At 36.4% G+C, this 19,240-nt stretch overlaps 1 protein-coding gene across 1 annotated transcript; it reads right to left on the reverse strand.

Moving 5' to 3' along the window:
• Positions 1-9,232: 9,232 nt before the first annotated feature.
• On the reverse strand, positions 9,233-16,271 carry LOC108674922. The gene is made up of 6 exons (XM_018162910.2): positions 14,825-16,271; positions 14,295-14,539; positions 13,939-14,055; positions 12,396-12,585; positions 11,905-12,119; positions 9,233-11,266 (listed from the first exon to the last, which is right to left on the reverse strand). The coding sequence occupies exons 1-6, from the start codon at positions 15,998-16,000 to the stop codon at positions 11,008-11,010; spliced, it is 2,202 nt and encodes a 733-aa protein (XP_018018399.1). The 5' UTR covers positions 16,001-16,271; the 3' UTR covers positions 9,233-11,007.
• Between the last annotated feature and the right edge of the window lie 2,969 nt (positions 16,272-19,240).

Consider the following 19,240-nt stretch of genomic DNA (forward strand, 5'->3'; position numbering starts at 1 on the left):
TANCCCATGAACAGCTCGACGTTCTCGTGACGTATCAGCGCCAACACCGTCACCAGGCGGTCGAACTGTTGACGAGCGGCGCTATCATCACCGTCGAATGTGTGTATCATCACGTCGCCGTGCCACCGACCTCTGGAATAAACAATTTCACTTAGACGCAACAGCGCTTGTGTCGCCGGCTTCCAACAGAAATTATCTATTTCATATTCAAAACTGAATATGAAAAATTAATATTGAATAACTTCTTAATGGCGTGCGATAAGTTTTGTGCAGTATCATTTGAGTGGCGACATATGGGTAACTAGCAGTAATTTTAATTTTAATATAAGCTTCTTATTTCAATCGGTGAAAATAATATTTAGTGAACGCAATTCCAGATCAAACTCATACAAGTTGCATAATAACTAACCTGTAAATTTTTGTCGTACTACCTCTTCTTAGAACATTCCCGAATCGTAACTGATCCCAAGGAATTGTCCATTCAGACAAATGATCTGGATTATCCGGCTGAATTGGACCCGAAGATCCAGAATCGCGTCTTTCTTCGATCACACAAGGTGGAACTCGAATCTCCACAGGTTCTTCTTCTTCAAAGAACCTCCAATTCTTCTTGACATTAATGAGAGTCGGCTTCTGGACGCTTGCAGATCTTGCTTGTCTTTTTCGGTCCAAACCCCGTAGACGCTTCTCGCATGTTGCTCAGTGGTTAGTCGTGTTGTTCGTGGTTGATTTTTCCTCCCTAACCATTCTGAGAGACGCGCATACAAACGTTGAGAAATAGCTATTAAAGAGTCCTTCTCATCTTCGAAAAATTCTTGGAGGCGAACTACAGGGGATGGAGGAGGAGGATTAGGAGCAGCTGCAGCTCTTGGAGAAGATGGGTTAGGTGACGTGGGAGTTACAGGTTTTGGTAGGTGGATCATGTGGGGCATTAGGCTTGGGGTCGAATGCAATGAAGTTGATGGATGAGAAGTTGAAGGCAAGGACGTCACCGAAGTGCGCGGTGATGAAAAATGAGCGGATAGAGAGTGACGTGGAGATGATGATGATGGTAAAAGTGCACATGGTGAGGATGGGGAAAGGGATGGGGATATGGATTCTTTGAAATGTGAAGAGGCCAGGCTGGCGTAAGTGGTAGCCTGCGCCGCTGTCGTGGACAAGGGCTGACTTGGATCTTCCTCGAGCGATGGCAAGCGCAGAGACGGTGACCGCCCAGTGAGTCTGGGGGTCGTCGCGGGGGTCGTGAAAGTCGTAAGAATTTCTTCAAGAGGAACTTCATCTTGAGATGGAGGAGCTGCGCGACGACATCGGGATGAAGTCCTGAATACTTCGTTATGGGCACACCTGTAAAAAATTGCACGTATGAAGGCCACGTCGCGACGTCATAAGGGAACTGCAGCTTTAAAGACATGATCTCTCTCACTATTCAACGGCCGAAACATATATATGTAAGTTTATATCAGGCACAGTTAATGGGACACGTTTTGTCATTTATTAATAAGTGCGTTATTTTCCATGCCTTCAAGCTCCTACTTGCTAAAATTCAATTAGGTGTAGAATCTTTCACTATGTACAGAATCTTCTGTACCTACGTACATAGTCCAAATAAAGGAACAGAAAACAAGTGCGGACAATTTCGTAGAAAATTCGTCCAGATTGGAACTAAAGTTCGATGTTCCTAATGATTGTCTGATTAAGTTAATCAAGTCGGCTAAAGTCGCTGGACATTTGTATATATTTACTCTCTTGGAAAGACATCAATTTCACAGTTTACGTAATTAGTGTTGCGAACTTGTGATGAAGTGAAAATAAATAGCCTGTGCACCCATGAGCCATGTTTGCCTCCACCGCCATTCAAACAACAAAGGACATTGGAATAATGTCGCTTAAATAGGTACACAAAATCGATCAGGATTATCATAAAAAAAATAATGCAAACAAATTACAAAGCAATGGTCAAAAACCATCGATGAAGACTATTATTTCCTTAGTCAAAATCACACATCACACGCCGACACCTCAGGGCTTCACAAGTTATCGCCTACTATGTAATATGATTGACAGAAAAATTCTTTGAAAATTTAAAGGGAAACTCTTGAATACTTTTAAACCCGGCATAACATATGCAACATGAATATTTCAGTTTACTGGAATCTAATGTAACATATGTTTTAATGCTAGTTTTCAACACAGAGAAAGTGACCTCGAAAAAAGCGCGTTGGCTGCGCGAAGCGGCCACGGCACGCGCGCTATCACATTTTGACCTTTGGAGACAAGCGAGCGAAAGAGAAAGAGAGATGCGTGGGCAGCTCCTGGGGTTGAGGAGAGCAAGAGAAAGAGAGATAAAGAGAGAAAGTGCTGACGTCAACGAGAGCTCGTCGCCGCAGGAAGGTTTTGCAATAATCGTTCAAGCTTCTGGATTTTCGGTGAGCTTCACCGATCATAAACTCGTCAAGATTTTTCCAGCGAAAAATATCCGGATTTCATGTTGGATTTTGTAGACCTAGAAATTATGGTTCGCTTCTGGCAGTGATTTTGATAGCTAAGGGAAAATGGATCCCGGAAGTGAAGCTAATGACTTTTTCGAATTTATATTCCACCTTTTACGTGATGTCAACGACATTCTGTTCCGATGTTACTATCACAGGACTCTGGAAATTAAATTCAAACAGAAGGACTTGCAAGGTTCGGCGATGAAAATATTGACTTAAAAAAATATTTTTTAATGTATGTCGAACTTACTAATAAATATACGAAGGTAAGACCTGAATTTATACAAAAATTTCATCAAAGTAATTTGGGAAGAACTTGTATCAAATTTCTATAATAACTATTTCATTTATAAATTCATTTACCATATTGAATATATTCTTTGAAATTAACAGTCCTTTCATTTTGAAGTTTCATGTATTTTTGGTTCACTATCCACATTTTGGTTATCGCCTCAGATGAGAATAATGCCTTAACAATTATGATATCCAGAAAATGCTTAATACAGAGCTAATATTCCTGGGAGATAGCCGCGTTGTATACACCTATCAATTCAGTGATTGTAATGCTGTCAGTAATTTACGATTATTATAGTATTCAGATCGTATGTACGATTAATTATTGGATATCGCAGTTACTTAACCCGCTTCATATCTCAAGAATTTGTTAAATACAAGAGCGTGGTAGCCCTGATACAAACACTTAATCTCTTGATATTATACTAGTACGTCAAGTATTTCTTATTAGATGTTCCTTGGTTGCTTCCTATATGTCAATACCTAAAGAAACCTACAACATTAGTAGGTATTATTGTTATAGACGGATCTCAGCATCGTCAATTTTATATTGAGTTACGCGTGGGTGCTTTCAGTATGTCATTGCCTGAAAAAAACACAATATCAGAACATATTAATGTTATCGACGGATCCCAGTAACGTAAATGGATGTCTTCAATATCGATGGTATACCACAAAGTTCCGTCGAGTGAAGAAGCATCACAAAATTGCGTCTAACACCCGCGATGCGTAGGCGTGTGGCTGCAATTATGCTCTACAGAAGTTTACTCTGACAACAGAATTGTCCCTGCAGTAATCTTGTCGCATAATTTGCCAACAAATAGAAAGAATTTCCGAGAACTAGTTTGTCGCAAGGGAATGCGTGCATTAACAACTTTTCAACCGTGGCATTTGGCATTATTCGTGCACAATGAACTATGAGGTGTGTACGATATAGTTACTAAATGCACACACACGGCTTGTGCAATATTGTCTCTTATTTTCAAGTACCTAACACATATCTCGATTATAAATTCATTCCCTGTGTGGAATTAATGCGACATGCAAAAAGCGTAGAGTAATTCGATAATGTTTGCTACAAGGATAACGTTACGTGTCATCCTTTTGTAGCCGCCGCTCCCACAAGTCTTCAGCCTTGTTGATGCTGGAAATAATTAGCTTCTTCAAAATTAAGTTCTATACAATAGTTTTGTAAAATTTTACTACTAACAACCCAGCCACAAAATATTCCTGTGGAGGTAAATGATTTATAACTTCAAATTTGCGGAAAAATTTCGCGAATTTGAAAAAGCTAACAATTTTTATAAATTCATTTTTAATTAAAAAATCAAAAAATTACAATAGGTTTTTTCAATGCAAATGTTTTGTGATAACGACTTATTTCAATCTACCGAATAAATAATTCCATTATAATAAGTATAATTCCATTGTCTTTGCTCGAAATGGAATCCATTTAGCACTGGGTCGTAGATAATTATTTTATGTCTTGCAATTGCAACAGCTCATGTCTTCCAGAATCTTATTGACCTTTTGCACTCAGAACGGATGAACATTCAGTAATTCGCTGAACATGCACATCTGCGTCTATGTACTTGATTTATTTAATTGGCGTAAAGCCAGCATTAACTTCTGCTCAAATGACAAAAGCTTAGCTGGGAAGGCGAAAAAAACTCGTTTTTTTATGGTCGTTATAAGAGGATGCCAACTATAGACAACGAATCATTCGCGCACCATTTAATTAATACAATTTAGCAATGGTCTGTTCCGTAATTTTCTGGTATAAGATATCATCACACCTCAATGAGCGCGTTAAACGCATTTTATAAGAAAAAAAAAACAATTAAACTGTTAACTTCTAAGCATCAATCATTATAAATGTGATATTCGTCCTTCATTGATAAGTAAATATTCTTATTTGTGAAATCTGAAATCTGATATTTGTGAAATCGGATCGGAAAACACGATTATTATTTAATGGTCATCCATTAATGAATGGGCGAGTTTCAACACTTCACACTTACATTGTTGTGAAATGCCTCCCGTGGTCGACTTTCGTCATTTCAATCTTCCAGGCTATGATCGAGCTGCTCTCTTACATTTTATAAAATTCAAATTTTGTGCATTGGAACGATTCCACCTTTCGATTGAGGTCGGAGGTTTGAGGTTAAGTTAGTTGAAGCTTCCATGAAAATCATAAGAAAGAATAATATAAAGGAAAAATTTTATAAATTAGTGCACTAATTCAAATAGTTTATCGAAATATAAAAAAAAATTACAGAAATTATTATCATTTCAGAAAATAATAATTACTCAATACTCTCATCAACTTAAGAATATCGCTCTAAACGCGCGTTCAACCTTAAAACACAAATATTGGATGAAGTTTAATAAAACAGCACCCCACAAATTTGACCCAATAAAATTAATTTTACATTTTCTTCAAATATTTTATGTTATGTGTATTGGCTGTGGTAGATAATTGAACATTTAATACCTACCTCATCGTTCCACGAGAACATCTAAGCTTTTAAAATTATGCGTATTCTTACCGATTACGTTATAGAAAAAATCGACTATATTTGTATATGTTAATGTATACATTTTTGATTATTTGATATTAATGATTATGGTGAAATAAAAATTAGCTGTGTTTTGTCTTATTTCAATCAAAAAGCCGGCTCGTCCTAGTCTCAGTTTCAAAATACTATTTTTTCATCCTAAATTACTGTCAAGTATTCTGTTATTCTGTTGAATTATCTTCTAATTAAACATCCGTGCTCGGTCATAGCTCTATTCAACATTAATAATATTTGTCCAAAGCAAAATTCAACTGCATAGTACCCTGCAATTTATTATTTTATATTCTCTTCATGCCCGTTGCTGTAGCGCACTCCATAAACATCATCTTCGTACTTTACGCGGGTGCATTAGCATTAACAATGTTAGTCACAATTGGCTTTGTCAATGTTAATCATAATTAGCATCGCTAATTATTCTTCTAATTAGCATAATTACATCATTTTTTTAAGATGACTGAAGCAAGGAAGCTGCCACTGGAGGCAGACCGTGAACCACCGAGATCACAAACGCCATATCAGGAAATTACTGCCATGCGATAAACCAATTAAACCAAATCTATTAACATAATTTACTGCACAACTACCGTTGAGAACGTTAATAACAAATCCCACTTAGGCGGAAGCGAAGAAACGTATTGAAAAATTGGTATTTATTTTCTTATTTAGCAAAGCGGCCCCATGTTTGGAGAGACTTAAGACTGAGTGGGATAGGGCAACGTAAGAAATAGGTAAGATCGGTGAGTCTCTGTGGGTGATCTCTGTTTGACAAAGATGGCTATGACTGACGCTTTGGGTGCAGGCTAAGATAGCTTACGCGTGACAGCGCCGGACTTTCGTGGACGAAGAGAGAAAAAATGTTTTAATTGGACAGAAATAAGCTGGAGTCAAAGAGGGACAGCAAGGAGCAAGCAAAAAATAAACAGAGAGAGAGATAAGAGAGAGACCGAGAGCAAATAGAGTGGTACAGGGAGGGGGAAGAGAGGAGATTGAGAGGGGCGGAGACGTGACTGAGTGGGACAGAGAGGCGTTAGAGTAAGACAAAGAGCAGCTTGGGCGGAACAGGGAGGGGCTAGAGAGGGCCAGAGAGGAGATTGTGAACAACGGAGACGTGACTGAGTGGGACAGAGAGGGGACAGAGTGGGACGGAGAGCTGCAAGGACGATCGATGTGCTCCATACGGTGGCAGCGGCTCAGCTGGAGGCGCGCTAACGCGACGTGCGTTCGACGCATTAACAACCTGCGTAATTATTCTCATGTTGACACAACTGACAGAATATTATGGCTTCCGGGGTTTGCTTTTCGGCCTTTGAATAAGTTTACTAACATAAAACATTAATTGCACTTAGTAATTGCCTTGTTTTATTATAGTTCCAACAGCCGCGAGCTCATATTTGATAACATTGACTTCTAAGGTAATTTAGTTAATGATCTTGTCGTGACTTGAGTTGAATATCGTTAAATAATTTATTTGTCGCTTTCATTTGATCCCGTCATTCCAAGTCAATATGAACTCCTTAAATTTTTACTTTTTAAGGAAGCATCGACTTTATATTTTCTCAGAAATTCGCAACAATTGTAATTAAAAAGCATTGAGAATTTCAAAACGAGATGGTTCGACTTCAACTGGCAACAACGATTTTATTGGGAAAATACGACATGGTGATGTGTTTTCTGCATTTTTTTCAATTTTACATTTAAAACTGTTATATCCTTTAGTTTTATCCCTTCTTAAAATGATGGCTTCTTGAATTGTACAGATATTTATTCTTAGATATTTACTTGAGCGTTTTGCTTGATGGACAAAGGCTCATAAGTGCAGTGATGGACCAAGATACTTAAATCTTTGCAGTAATATCCGTAGATTAATGTTCGATCATGGGAAAACTTCCCACACAGAAATAATTCAGCTGAAGTATGCATGGAAATATTACAAATATTATCGATACTATATCGACATGATAAACCTCAGATAGAAAATAGCTAAACAAAAGATGCAAATGATCGGGACCCGTGCAACTTATTGTAAGCATCATATGGAGAAACAGGATTCAATGTTCCATTCTTATTTAATTTCATTTGTAAGTTACGAAATTCCCTTATTGAACAAGTCGGAAATCATTACTGAAATTTAAATATTCTTTAAAGCCGTAGAGTCAGTCAATAACACGAAAATTTTTCCGACAGAGCCAAGTGAAAATCTTTCTTTCACAAATCCTTTAACTCCTGAAGAAAAATAGGATAAGTCTAGAGAAAGAGCATAATGTCGAAAAATTGCGATAATATGAGATAAAACCACATATTATTTTCATCTTCTCATCAGCTACCTGTAAGACTGATGGAGTACCTATTCATTTTCAAAAACTTGAGAACCAGCAAAGAAAATGAAGAATTCAGGAATTATTTTTGACGTATGAGGGCAAGCATGGGTAACTTGTCATTATAACCCTGAATTAAAAATTCAAAATAAGCATTAATTACAATCTTGCATCATAAAGCTTAATAACGACATCATATGATAAACTCCAATAAAAATCTGGTACAATAAATCTCGATATAAAAACCGTTTGTTAATCCAACCCTTAATAACCCCGATATCGTACCGATATCAAAACTTTTAATAACAATGTGACGGAATAACTTACAAAAAATCTCATTACCAGAATAACTTGTTGGTATTATCTCAAAATGATGAACGTAAACAATAATCTTACAGGTGACTATAATAGGATATTTCATAAGGGTCAACGCGAACAAACAGGAGAGAGAAATAGGGGAAAATAGGATATCTCACAATGATCAACTTGAATAATAATACAATAATATTATTATATAACATATTATTATAAATAACATAATAATATGGTAATGTAATGATATAGTAATAATATAATAGAACTAGGATAACTTACAGCTCCTGGACGTAGGATAGAAATGCTCCTATGTTGCTGAAGGATCTCCCAAGATGGTCAAGATGACATCCATGTGATCAACATTTATTTATGCTTTTATGTCTCTGCCGGCATCAGGATCTGGTTCTTAGAATATCCAATCACAAGTGACTTGAAAATCAGTAACTAAAGCGAATGGAATCTTCCCAACACGTCCATATTTCTGTGAGAAAATATTAGATAATAAATAACATGAGCAAAATTTTATTCTGCTCGAAGGAGCTTCGCTAAACTGAGCAGTTTACGTTTCCATGAACGAATTTTCGTCCACGTTTAGTGAAACCTTGCGGTCTCCTAAAAAATAACTATGCAAGCTTAGATTAAGAATAAGAACCTTAAAGTAATATCCCTCTAAGCATTCCGCTCATAGATAAAACAGATTTGTTCTTCTTATGATCAAAGTCTCGCTCTTAGAATTTGAAATATAGTAAAAACGCAGTGATTATAACAAGACATAACTAATTCTACCTGACACTACGCGCGCTCGGAGCTGTAGCAACATAGTTAATCTATAAGGAGCTCAAGATCAAACATGAAGAAAATCCCTCCTAAGGTTGAATATCTTGGCCAAGGCAAAAATAAAACTCGCGACCATAGGACAGCAAAGGCTTAAAAAACGTTATAAGAAAGACATTGAAAAGTATGAGATTATGAGGAGCTACGTATGACGTTATGAGGAGCTACGTATGACGTTATGAGGAGCTACGTATGACGTTATGAGGCTGTCTCTTATACACATCTAGATGTGTATAAGAGACAGAACTATATCACAGGCAGAATTTCTCAAACCCTATTGTCCGCACCCAAAATACAGTAACTATATCACAGGCAGAATTTCTCAAACCCTGTTGTCCGGACGCAAAAGAAATGTGGTTTGAAGAAAAACAATCTTTCGTACTTCTCCCAGTCTTTTATTTTCCCACTGGACACATCAAATTCTGTTGATCCTATCAAAAATCCATCAAATCCTAAATATGGCTTTGAAATCGTTTGCCAAATGAAAAAAGTAAATAAATATTCAAACTCAATGCTGAATTCTTGCCCACTTCATGCTTCTATATGATCTATTTGAGTTACTATTAAACTTCTACTTTTGTATTGTCTTTTATTAGCCTACAGATACAGGGTTATTAATCCGTGCACAAGTAATCTTGGTGAAAAGAAATAGTTTATTTATATTTCCAGTGCGAGAAATTCAAAGCGTGTGCATAATTTTAATGACTAGAATAGAACGTTCTTTCACAACGGCAGTTGGAGGCAGTTGAACTTAACAATGCAGATCAAAAACCTGACTTGGTGCAGGTGTGAACTGGCGACTCTAAAGACGTCGTGAAACTTTATAATAGAAATTCATTCATTTATACGTAGACCAATTGTGAACGGGTGTATTTGTGTGACAATACATGGCACTATTTTAGCTAATTGACGCTGGGTACCAAATAAAACTATTTTGCTTCGTCCTCTTACTTATAGATGTAAGACATATGTGCCTTTTCAGCACGCCAACATGCATCAGGTGGAAGAAACAATATCTTCTTGATCACATTATAGTATTAACGTTTCGATTCATGTAATTATTTCCTTGATTATATACTTTGGAAATTGAGCTTGGGGGCGGATGGAATTTTGTCTATTAATTAAATGAGAAATAATGTAAACATATGGAATAAAATTAATTCCCTATATTTAAATTCCGGCTGAGAAGCTTTTTTAAATAATGCAATTTGAATACTGCGACTATAATTAGCCCTTGTCTTTTTTATCATACTCTTTAATAATGGGAATTTTTCCTTCGTATGTGACCTGCCGGTAGCACCTTATTTTGCGAACTACATTTAGAAATTTTTATCATTTTATTTCATTCATAATTTAAATTGCATTTATATTCTGAATAAGATTATTCAAAAAAGGATTTTGATCTTATGGCGCCTTTAGACTGAATTGAAACTAAATTGAAGTGTTAGATAAAAACGAGTTTGCGCTTATAAATATGTTAAATAATGATCCTGTCATTAGTAACGATAAATGTGATATATGCGCAGTCAGTCATACTGAAAAAAATCCATTCCATAAATCAGTTCAGTATCGTATAGATTATAGATTACTTCAGTTCAGTATAGATTATTTAGTATCAGTTCAGTATTAGTATAGTCGTTTTATCAGTTTCCAAGAGGTGCGAGTGTTAAAATCAAATAATGGCTAAGAATAAGTGAGCCAAATCGCTAACACTAACCATATGATTTTAAAAATACGGATGCTAATAAAGCATATTCCAAATTCTTATAAATTCTAAAGTGCCTGTTTCCTTAGCACTTATATGAGCTATAGCCGGACCAAACTAGGTCCGAAACACACAAGGCACAAATTTCATCGATATTTGGACAAAGTTATTTTAATATCTATGAGTGTACCAATTTTCTGCACTAATAGCACATACTTCGCCACTCAAACTTCGATAAACGTTACGTCTTAGATTCTGGTAATTTTCTTTGATTGATCGGTTGAACTTCCAATCATATTTTGGATACGCTGAAGGGTCATTTCAGACGCAGTTCCTTCAGAAAAAACAGTTCTTTGTTTATCCTGTTTTATTAGGGAAGAACTTCTGTTATATTTTGAATACGCTGAAGGGTCATTTCAGACGATGTTCCATTAGCGAAAACAGTTCTCTGTCTATCCTGTTTTTTTTTAATTTTAGGGAAGAACTTCGGTCATATTTTGGATACGGTGAAGGGTCATTTCAGACGCTGTTCCATTAGCCATGGCGAGGCACAGTTCCTGGTCTCTACGGTCGCCCCAGCCTCCGTTACCCTTCCTAAGCGGCGAGCCTTGCAGCGTCCCCTGGAGAACCAAAGACTCGGGGAAGAGGTAGGGCTTCAGGGCGGCAAGTTTCGGCACCACTTCGGCGTCTGGTGCTCCGTTCGAGCAGCTAGAACCTTTTGAATGTGTTCCACTGAAACATATTTTTAATAAAGCGCACTTTATAATTAAAAGAAAATTTTTAATAATTAATATATCTTAATTAATTACATAATTGTTATTTAAACATTTAATTAATAACTAGCTATTAATTAAGTAATTGATTAATTAAAAATTCTTAAAAAATGTAATAAATAATTTATTATTTTAATAAAAAATATTTCATAAGTGGTTAAGCGATAAAATTAAAATATATATTATTATTTTACATGTAAGATTAAGGTTATGCTTATTTCAATTTAGCTGTGAACCCCATAATCATTCAATTTCGCTTTAAACGACTGATCATTTTTGAACGTACATCACTAACTTTTAGCTTCAAAGTCAATACAGTCACATGGCTCCAAATATTGTTATAAGTGATATGAAATTATCATTACCCGGCGTGTAATGTTGAAGAGTTTCAGAGCTTAATTTAAAAACTGTTTAAATCGCACTCTCACTACGACTTCATAAGGAATACTCATCATGCTGTTACATAAATTAAATACTTACCACGACTTCACTTCAGATGAAACATACGCGATGTTTTCAAAGCAAATTAATTATTTACTCACCCGACTTCACACGACATACCGACGATATTTTTACAGAAATTTGATACGCACTCACCACGACTTCAGATGAAACACACGCGATGTTTTTACAGCAAAAGCTACGTCAATGAGTCGCTTATCGCTGTACATGAGGCTTGCTAAGGTCCAGTCCCAGTTGTAGTCGTCATATGAACAGAAGAAATTGGCTTTGGATCTGATGAGCGACCACGCGACCTGGTCGAACGCAAGTCCCGTGTTGAATTTAGGACTGCCTGGCGTCGCGCGGTAGGCCTGTTATTAAAATGTGCTTATAAGTTGAAGTTTGTATAAGGTAATTCAAACGATGTAAAAAATTATATAAATGTTGGCGTGGTAATAAGTTGTATAAATGTTGGCGTGGTTCAGATGGTTTATTTGGTTAAAAAATCATTTTCTTTAATGACAAGCTTGCTTGCTCAATTAATGCAAACCTATATGTACATATATTATTTTGACAAATATGTTACATAAAATGGTACCTCATTAAAATTTCAAATACTAAGCATTTTAGACATCGTCTATACTAACGAAATTTCGGTCATTGTTGATATTCGATTTCTCCAGGTTGGCTAGTGAGAGGAAGCGTCCCTGAGCGCTGACGGCAAGCTGCTTGAGTTGCTCCAGGACATGGAGGAAGTCTGGAGCAACGTAATGGTCGTCCTCCAAGAACAGTGCCACGCCGGTCCAGTTGCGGGTGATGTTCAGCTCGTCAAACACCCTGCGCAGCCAAGTACAGAATAATTAAATATCATTATCGCAGATTGTCCATCGTTATGAAGAATCGGATGACACAACGTCGGGCCGGACCAGTTGCGGGTGATGTTCAGCTCATAAAACACCCTGCGCAGCCAAGTACAGAATAGTTAGATATCATTACCACGGATGGTCTTTCGTTATTAAGAAATCGGTTTAACGTTGCGCTGGACCAGCTGCGGCTAACGTTCAGGACTTTAAATATCCTGCGCAGCGATAATACATAATATTTATATATAATTATCGAAGGGTTTGTACTAAATAATTTGGAAGAAATTGGTCACAAAAACAGAGTCACGCAAAAGTCGTGGGTGACTTGTAGCTGCTCAAATATCTTGCGTATCCGCGATACGAATGTTTATGCGCACGAGAAATTAAGCAATAATTACTATCCAGAGAGTGACGCACTTTCTCGCCCTACTCACTTCTGTCGATTCATGATGAACTGCACAAATAAAAAGTGCATCTTTCTTTGGGCAAATTCCCACGCATTTCTTTGAGTGTATGTTCTACTGCAATGAGACTGTATTTATAGCGAAATTAGTTGCAGTGTCCATGCGCAACTTCATGACGCACGAATACACAATTGTTTGTTAATGCCGGAATTTGAACATGCTACTCAAGAGTTGAAGTTTTCATTAATTGTTATTTGAATCTTAAGGACCTGATTTAAATTAAATGTAGAAGATATTTTGTTGCTTCAAGCTTGTACTAGCATAAAATGCGTCTTTTTATGTCTTCATCTATAAGCTTAACACAAAAAACAATTTCACAATTATTTACCTCTAGTCAAATATATGAACTGAAGAGAATTTGAATTATATGAATATAATAATTCTAACTTAATTTTGCCTCAACAAATGTTTTTTTTGTCATGCTAGAACAGCTAGAATGAATTCTTCTTGGAACCCGTATTCTTAATGTGAACGAAGGATTTATAAAAATATTTGATATTATTTCTCGTTAAATTAGATCTAATTTTTTATTCTACTATCATCGGGCGCCTTTCCAGTTTCACATCTGGCCCCAATTCATATATTTTCGTTTTGACTTTTTAAACACGAATGGAGCTAAAGTTATCAATATCGAATAATGTGAGTGCAGGATCAGCTCGTCCTAGCAGATAGTAAAATTTGGAACTATAATTTAACATGAAAACAAAAGTCTCAACTTGGACCGCTGCGTGAAGATATTCTTTGCGCAAGAAAGTTTTTTCGAATCTCTTATAGACAGCTATTCATTCGATAAATTCTTCTACCACTTATAAACCAAAATTATACATTAGTTTCGATAGATTACCTTAACTTTTTCATTTTACCTGAACTTATTCCACCACCAGTGATGTTTTATTTGCGTATAGAATGCCTCCCTGAAGTGACCGAAGGAGTCAGGCCAGTCTTCGTTTTGGCAAATCCTGAATCGCAACGATTTCTGTCTGGGAATTGATATTAAGCAATAATTAAGTTCTTTGCCGTCATGATTTTTGCCTTCTGATAATAAAATGATCACATTATTAGTGACGTCTTGATATTCTATCCTCAACCATCAGATCGGAAAAACAAATATGAGTGTTACTATAATCTATGTTCCAGTAAGATTTGAAATAGATATAGGAAATAACGTGTAGCTACTAAATTTATTTAAGTTAGTAAATTTATATTTTTCATCTCTTACTGCTTCGAACGCTTGTGGTTCCTAGCACAGTCTCTTGGATCTTGGCCAGGAAATTTTTTGGGATGTAATTGTACACTGAACGGAAAGAAAATCTGCATCGTTCGGAATGCGGTGATATTCCGAACAATCAAGTTTATTTCGTCACTCCAAAGGTCGTGACTAAAGATCACCAAAGACTCGTTGATATGTCTGGCCTCTGAAAGACTGCGTATCAGCAACTTCAGAGTTGCTTCCCGATTGTGGACCTTGGAAAAATACAAACTCGATGAAGAATCAAGGCAAGACCAAATTTGGTAATATACGACTTCTGAACTTATGATTTTGGTTCTTCTAGTGCCCATATTATGTAGAAAATAAAGAGCCTATTGTGTTTTTTCGCCACCAGTTGGAGCTGTGCTTGAAAGCCATATGGTAAAATGGTCTAACTTCATACACTTTTTTCAACTGATATATAATAATTTTTCAGAAATATAACTCATTTTATCTGCCAAACCGTTTAAATTCTTTAAAATTAATTCTTAATGACAAACCTGTACTACAATGAGAGTTGAGTCAATCAATAATGGGCCGAATTTTTCTGCGTTGTATATTTTTTGTTCATCGTTGATGGCAGAAATTCTTTCTTTGATGATACTTATCTGAGATTCATTGAGTGAAACTTCGTCAGAGCTTATTTTGTGGGAAAGCGGAACTGTCCTTGAAGATTTTTTGGCCGGTTCCGTCTTTGGACCAGATTTTAAAGTAATGTTCTCAGTCTTCGCTGCATCGCTTCCTTTTGGTAGTAGAGTCGCAACGGAAGTTTTTCCCTTAAATTCAATCACAGTTTGCGATATTCGCTGCTTTTGCGTAACTTGAACGGAAGATTCAGACATGCGTGATGACATTAGTGTCGTTGCTGTAGGTTTAGAACGAGTTAGCAATATTAGTGATGCATTGGATTGTTCATTCATTTTCTGAACCTGTTGCGAGATTTCGTTGAAAGACTCTGAAAGAATTTTGCTTCTAGTAGTATCTTTGGGTTTCGTTCTATTAGCCTCTTGCAAGCGCGTTCCATTGTAAAACATTAAGCTTTTAAAGATTCTTTTACTATCTACAATGAAAGGGCCAATTCTTCCCTCAGCCCTGGCCTTCTCGGACAAGTCATAAACAATTTTTTTGTCATTTGGACCGGTTTTCTTTTTCCAGTCCAATGATGGAAGCACAAAGTGTGCAAAGATTTCATCTCTACTTAATCCAGAAGGCGCATCTTGGGGATTTTTCTTGACAGCCACAGCCTTCGTGCCTTTTTGCTTTGTTTTATCAGGTACTCCAATCACTGCCATACTCTGTGTAATTTTTTTCAAAAATCCATTGTTTTCCTGTTGATTTTTTAAGGGAACCTCTGTCTTTATATCTCTCAATCCCTTCGTTGAAACATATGTTTTTCCATCGATTATTGACAGTATTGAGTCATTCTTTCCGGCTTCATGATTCGATGCAGCGTCAGATGATGGCGGCGTCAGTGACGACATTTGGTCAGGTTTATTTAAATTTATGCGTTGAAGTTCACCAAGGATGTCGTAGTATGGGATTCGTAAGATGAAGTACAAGTGCAAAAGTGCACTGGCGACAATTAAAGCTGCCAATGCCTTCTTCCATCCTCGTTTCGGTTTACACTTCATGTCACATCGAACAAATTTACAAACTTTCCGAAAACATTTTCGCATTGTTTGCCCAGATTTAAAACGTGCTCTCAATGAAATTTGCTTATATTGCCGATAGAAATTCTTATATCATTAGTGTTTTGCACTACGAATTTATAAAGAATTTAACAAGAAGCAAATTCGCCATATTATTAACGTTTCGAAGAAATGCTCCATCATCAGGTAAAAACCTGAAGTATACAGAAAAAATCGATGACAATAATCAATAAAAACATTCAATAGATATGACATAAAGACTGTATTTTCTCTATTCAGCTGAGCACCTGGCTCCACTCTGCAGAGTGTAACAAGTCAGTGTCCGAGAGCCATTAAAAGGTTTTAGCTCCGCCTCTGTTGCCTTGCATGTAAGGATTCCTTCTGGATTTTATACCTGAAACCTTACCTTATAAATGTCTCCAATTCTAGTACGCTTGAATTATGTAATCAATATTTTTTTAAGTCCCTTGCTGTGTGTATTTGGTACTCAGATTTTTAACACTTTCATGTTTACACCAACTTTTCTCTATTGGTTGTAGCTACATTCTTCCAGGTTCTGAAGTGATGATGGCGCTAGTCGTCTACATATTCCATATAATGATATTATGAATTTATTTGGCGTGTTGTAAGCTTTTAAATTCTTGTTGATACTTGAAAATAGACAAACTGTAGCATACTGGAAGATAAATTAATTATAGATTTAGCGCCGTGTGAATTCTGTTAGGACAAAAGACTCTTTTTGTTTGTCATTAAATGCAAAAACTAAAACTAGCTCGATAGCCTTTACGCTCAGGTGTTGATGGCGACTGAGCGAAAAAAACTGTTTCAGCTCTCATAGAATTACTCAAAAATCCTGTCCCGTTCTGCCTCAAACAAATTTCGAAGGAAAACTCTCGCAAAAAGATGATTCAGTAGCGTATTAATGGTAAAAAATACATTGGCAATACAAGATCGTTGCTAAATTAGCTAAAACGCTATCTAAATATTACGCGATAACCCCGTAGAGTCGTTTGCAATTAAATTCATACAACTTTAATTTCAAATAATTTACTATCTCGAACTCCCACACAAATTTTAATATATAAGGTCTTGTTTCTACGAACTATAAGAAATTAATTATAAAATCTGTCATAAGTGAACACCCTCCACTGCGGCTATGTTGATGAACTACAGCTTGGTTGACTTGAATAGTTTTTGATGAGGTTAATACGATAACGCTATGCCATCATTCAGTGTTTGTGCGAATTGTTTTAGGCTGACCGAGCAGTGAAGTTTCAAGGTCCGAGCGACATAGGGTGGAGGCAGTGCATTGGTTACCAAGGTAGCCTTATTGATTGTAGACAAATTCGTCGTGTAATCTGCACCATGAATGTTCAAATATTCAAAGGAATAAACACACAGATTAGAGTAGGAAAATACTCTAAATGGTTTGTATTATCTATAATTTTACATAAATCATCGTTTTTACTCCCAATATTAATTATCTTCTGATTAAATCGTGGCGGGTATTAAACAATTACTTTATGTAAAAATACGGAGCAATGATATAATAATTCTATATCTCGTGGAATCTCAGGAGTGAAGAAAGGAACCAACAGCACAATAATAAATAACCCCTTAAAGAAACTGGCAGTTCAGACTTTTCTGTGCTTTGCTTTGTTTTTGTTTATCAGCTGCTGATGCATGACAACATGGATTAGGATTTGGATTTAGTGCTAACTGCCACGCGTCAAGTACTAATTTTATTTGGAGCGTTTTAATTGAATGTTTAATTGAATCTAATGCGTTAATGGGATTTTTATTGAGAAGAAGATGAAAGCAAGTTCAGGGGAAGAGGTATTACAGCGCAGGTTAGATGAGAGGGAGAATTTGTGATAAGAAAAGTTTAATTTCAGGGAGAATCGTGTTGAAGTTTGGGAGGAGAGACGTCGTTTAACTCTGGCAGCTAACGGTTGTCATTACTGTGTTACTTTGCGATAATCTGAGTTTTCAACCAAATATGCCTTGAATTTCATAGTATTTAGTAACAATTCCGTTAGGAAAAATATTTAATAATCATTTCATGACAAATTATTTTTCCTGGCAATCATTTGATAGCCTAATTTCTGCGGTAAAGCTAACGAATTTCCAACCGGTGATAATTAGCTCAATCTGTAGTATTTTTGCTTCTAAAATTAAACGCGCACACTCTTTCACCTATATTTTATCAACAGCCTTAGAGGATAACTATTTCACTATGATTTTAAATTGAATAATAGCGGCCTCTACGAAGTAGAATGATCACTAACAATCGATTTTAAAGCTCATTCGTTTTTCGACAGAATTATAGTGGCTTTCACAACATATAGAACGATCACAATAATTTTTTGTGGTTTATCGTAGAGATATGATCCAGGACGAAGCAGCTCTCCCAGAATTAAAAGCAATAAAATATCTCATTTTCTATCAAAAGCATCAGGAAACAATTGGGTTTATTCCCTCGACACAATACAGAATTAAAAGCAATAAAATATCTCATCTTTTCTGAGAAGCACAAGACAAAATTTGGGTTTATTCCCTCGACACAATAATTCATAGCATAAAAATAGGAGGATTATTTCGTGCGAACATCACCATGTTTCATCGCTACTGGCCACGCTATGTATGCTAGAGCTGTAATTGGTCTCACATCACCTTCCCAACCAAGAGCATTCTTAAGCTGCTTAGCAACTGCTACGCTCCATTCATCCATTCAATTGTGATGCTCCACTAAGACAGACTTTGATTCGGGCAATCTTAATTATGAGGTAATATATAATTGAAGGCAAAGTAATGATAAGGTATTAATGTATGCTTCATGTGTTGCTGATGTGGAGACCTACTTCTTATTGTGAGAGCAGGAGTGTATGATATGAGGGTTATATGCATCATATATGGGGACGGGTGAGAGGAAAAAGGGTGAGTGCTTCATGCATGATGGTTGTGAAAAAAATTCTTTGGTGTAAAGGGTGGAATAATTTGATACGCGTTATGGTTCTTGCACGATTTCTGACGATTACGAAGCATTTCTTGAAAAAATTCATTGCGAACAATAAAAGCACGTACATTTAAGTAAATGCATCGTAATATATACGTAGCGCAATTCCGTCGGGTATTGCAGCTGCTGCGTTGTGGTTAAAACTTATCAAATTATTGAGTTAAAGCTCGGATTGTGTGACTACAGTTCTGTGCTTGGTCGTAAAGTGCCTGCCTATGCTGGCTAACATACCGTAGTAACGTATGAACATT

Source organism: Hyalella azteca, unplaced genomic scaffold (genome assembly GCF_000764305.2).
Source record: "Hyalella azteca isolate HAZT.00-mixed unplaced genomic scaffold, Hazt_2.0.2 contig4930, whole genome shotgun sequence".
NCBI classification, from domain to species: Eukaryota; Metazoa; Arthropoda; class Malacostraca; order Amphipoda; family Hyalellidae; genus Hyalella; species Hyalella azteca.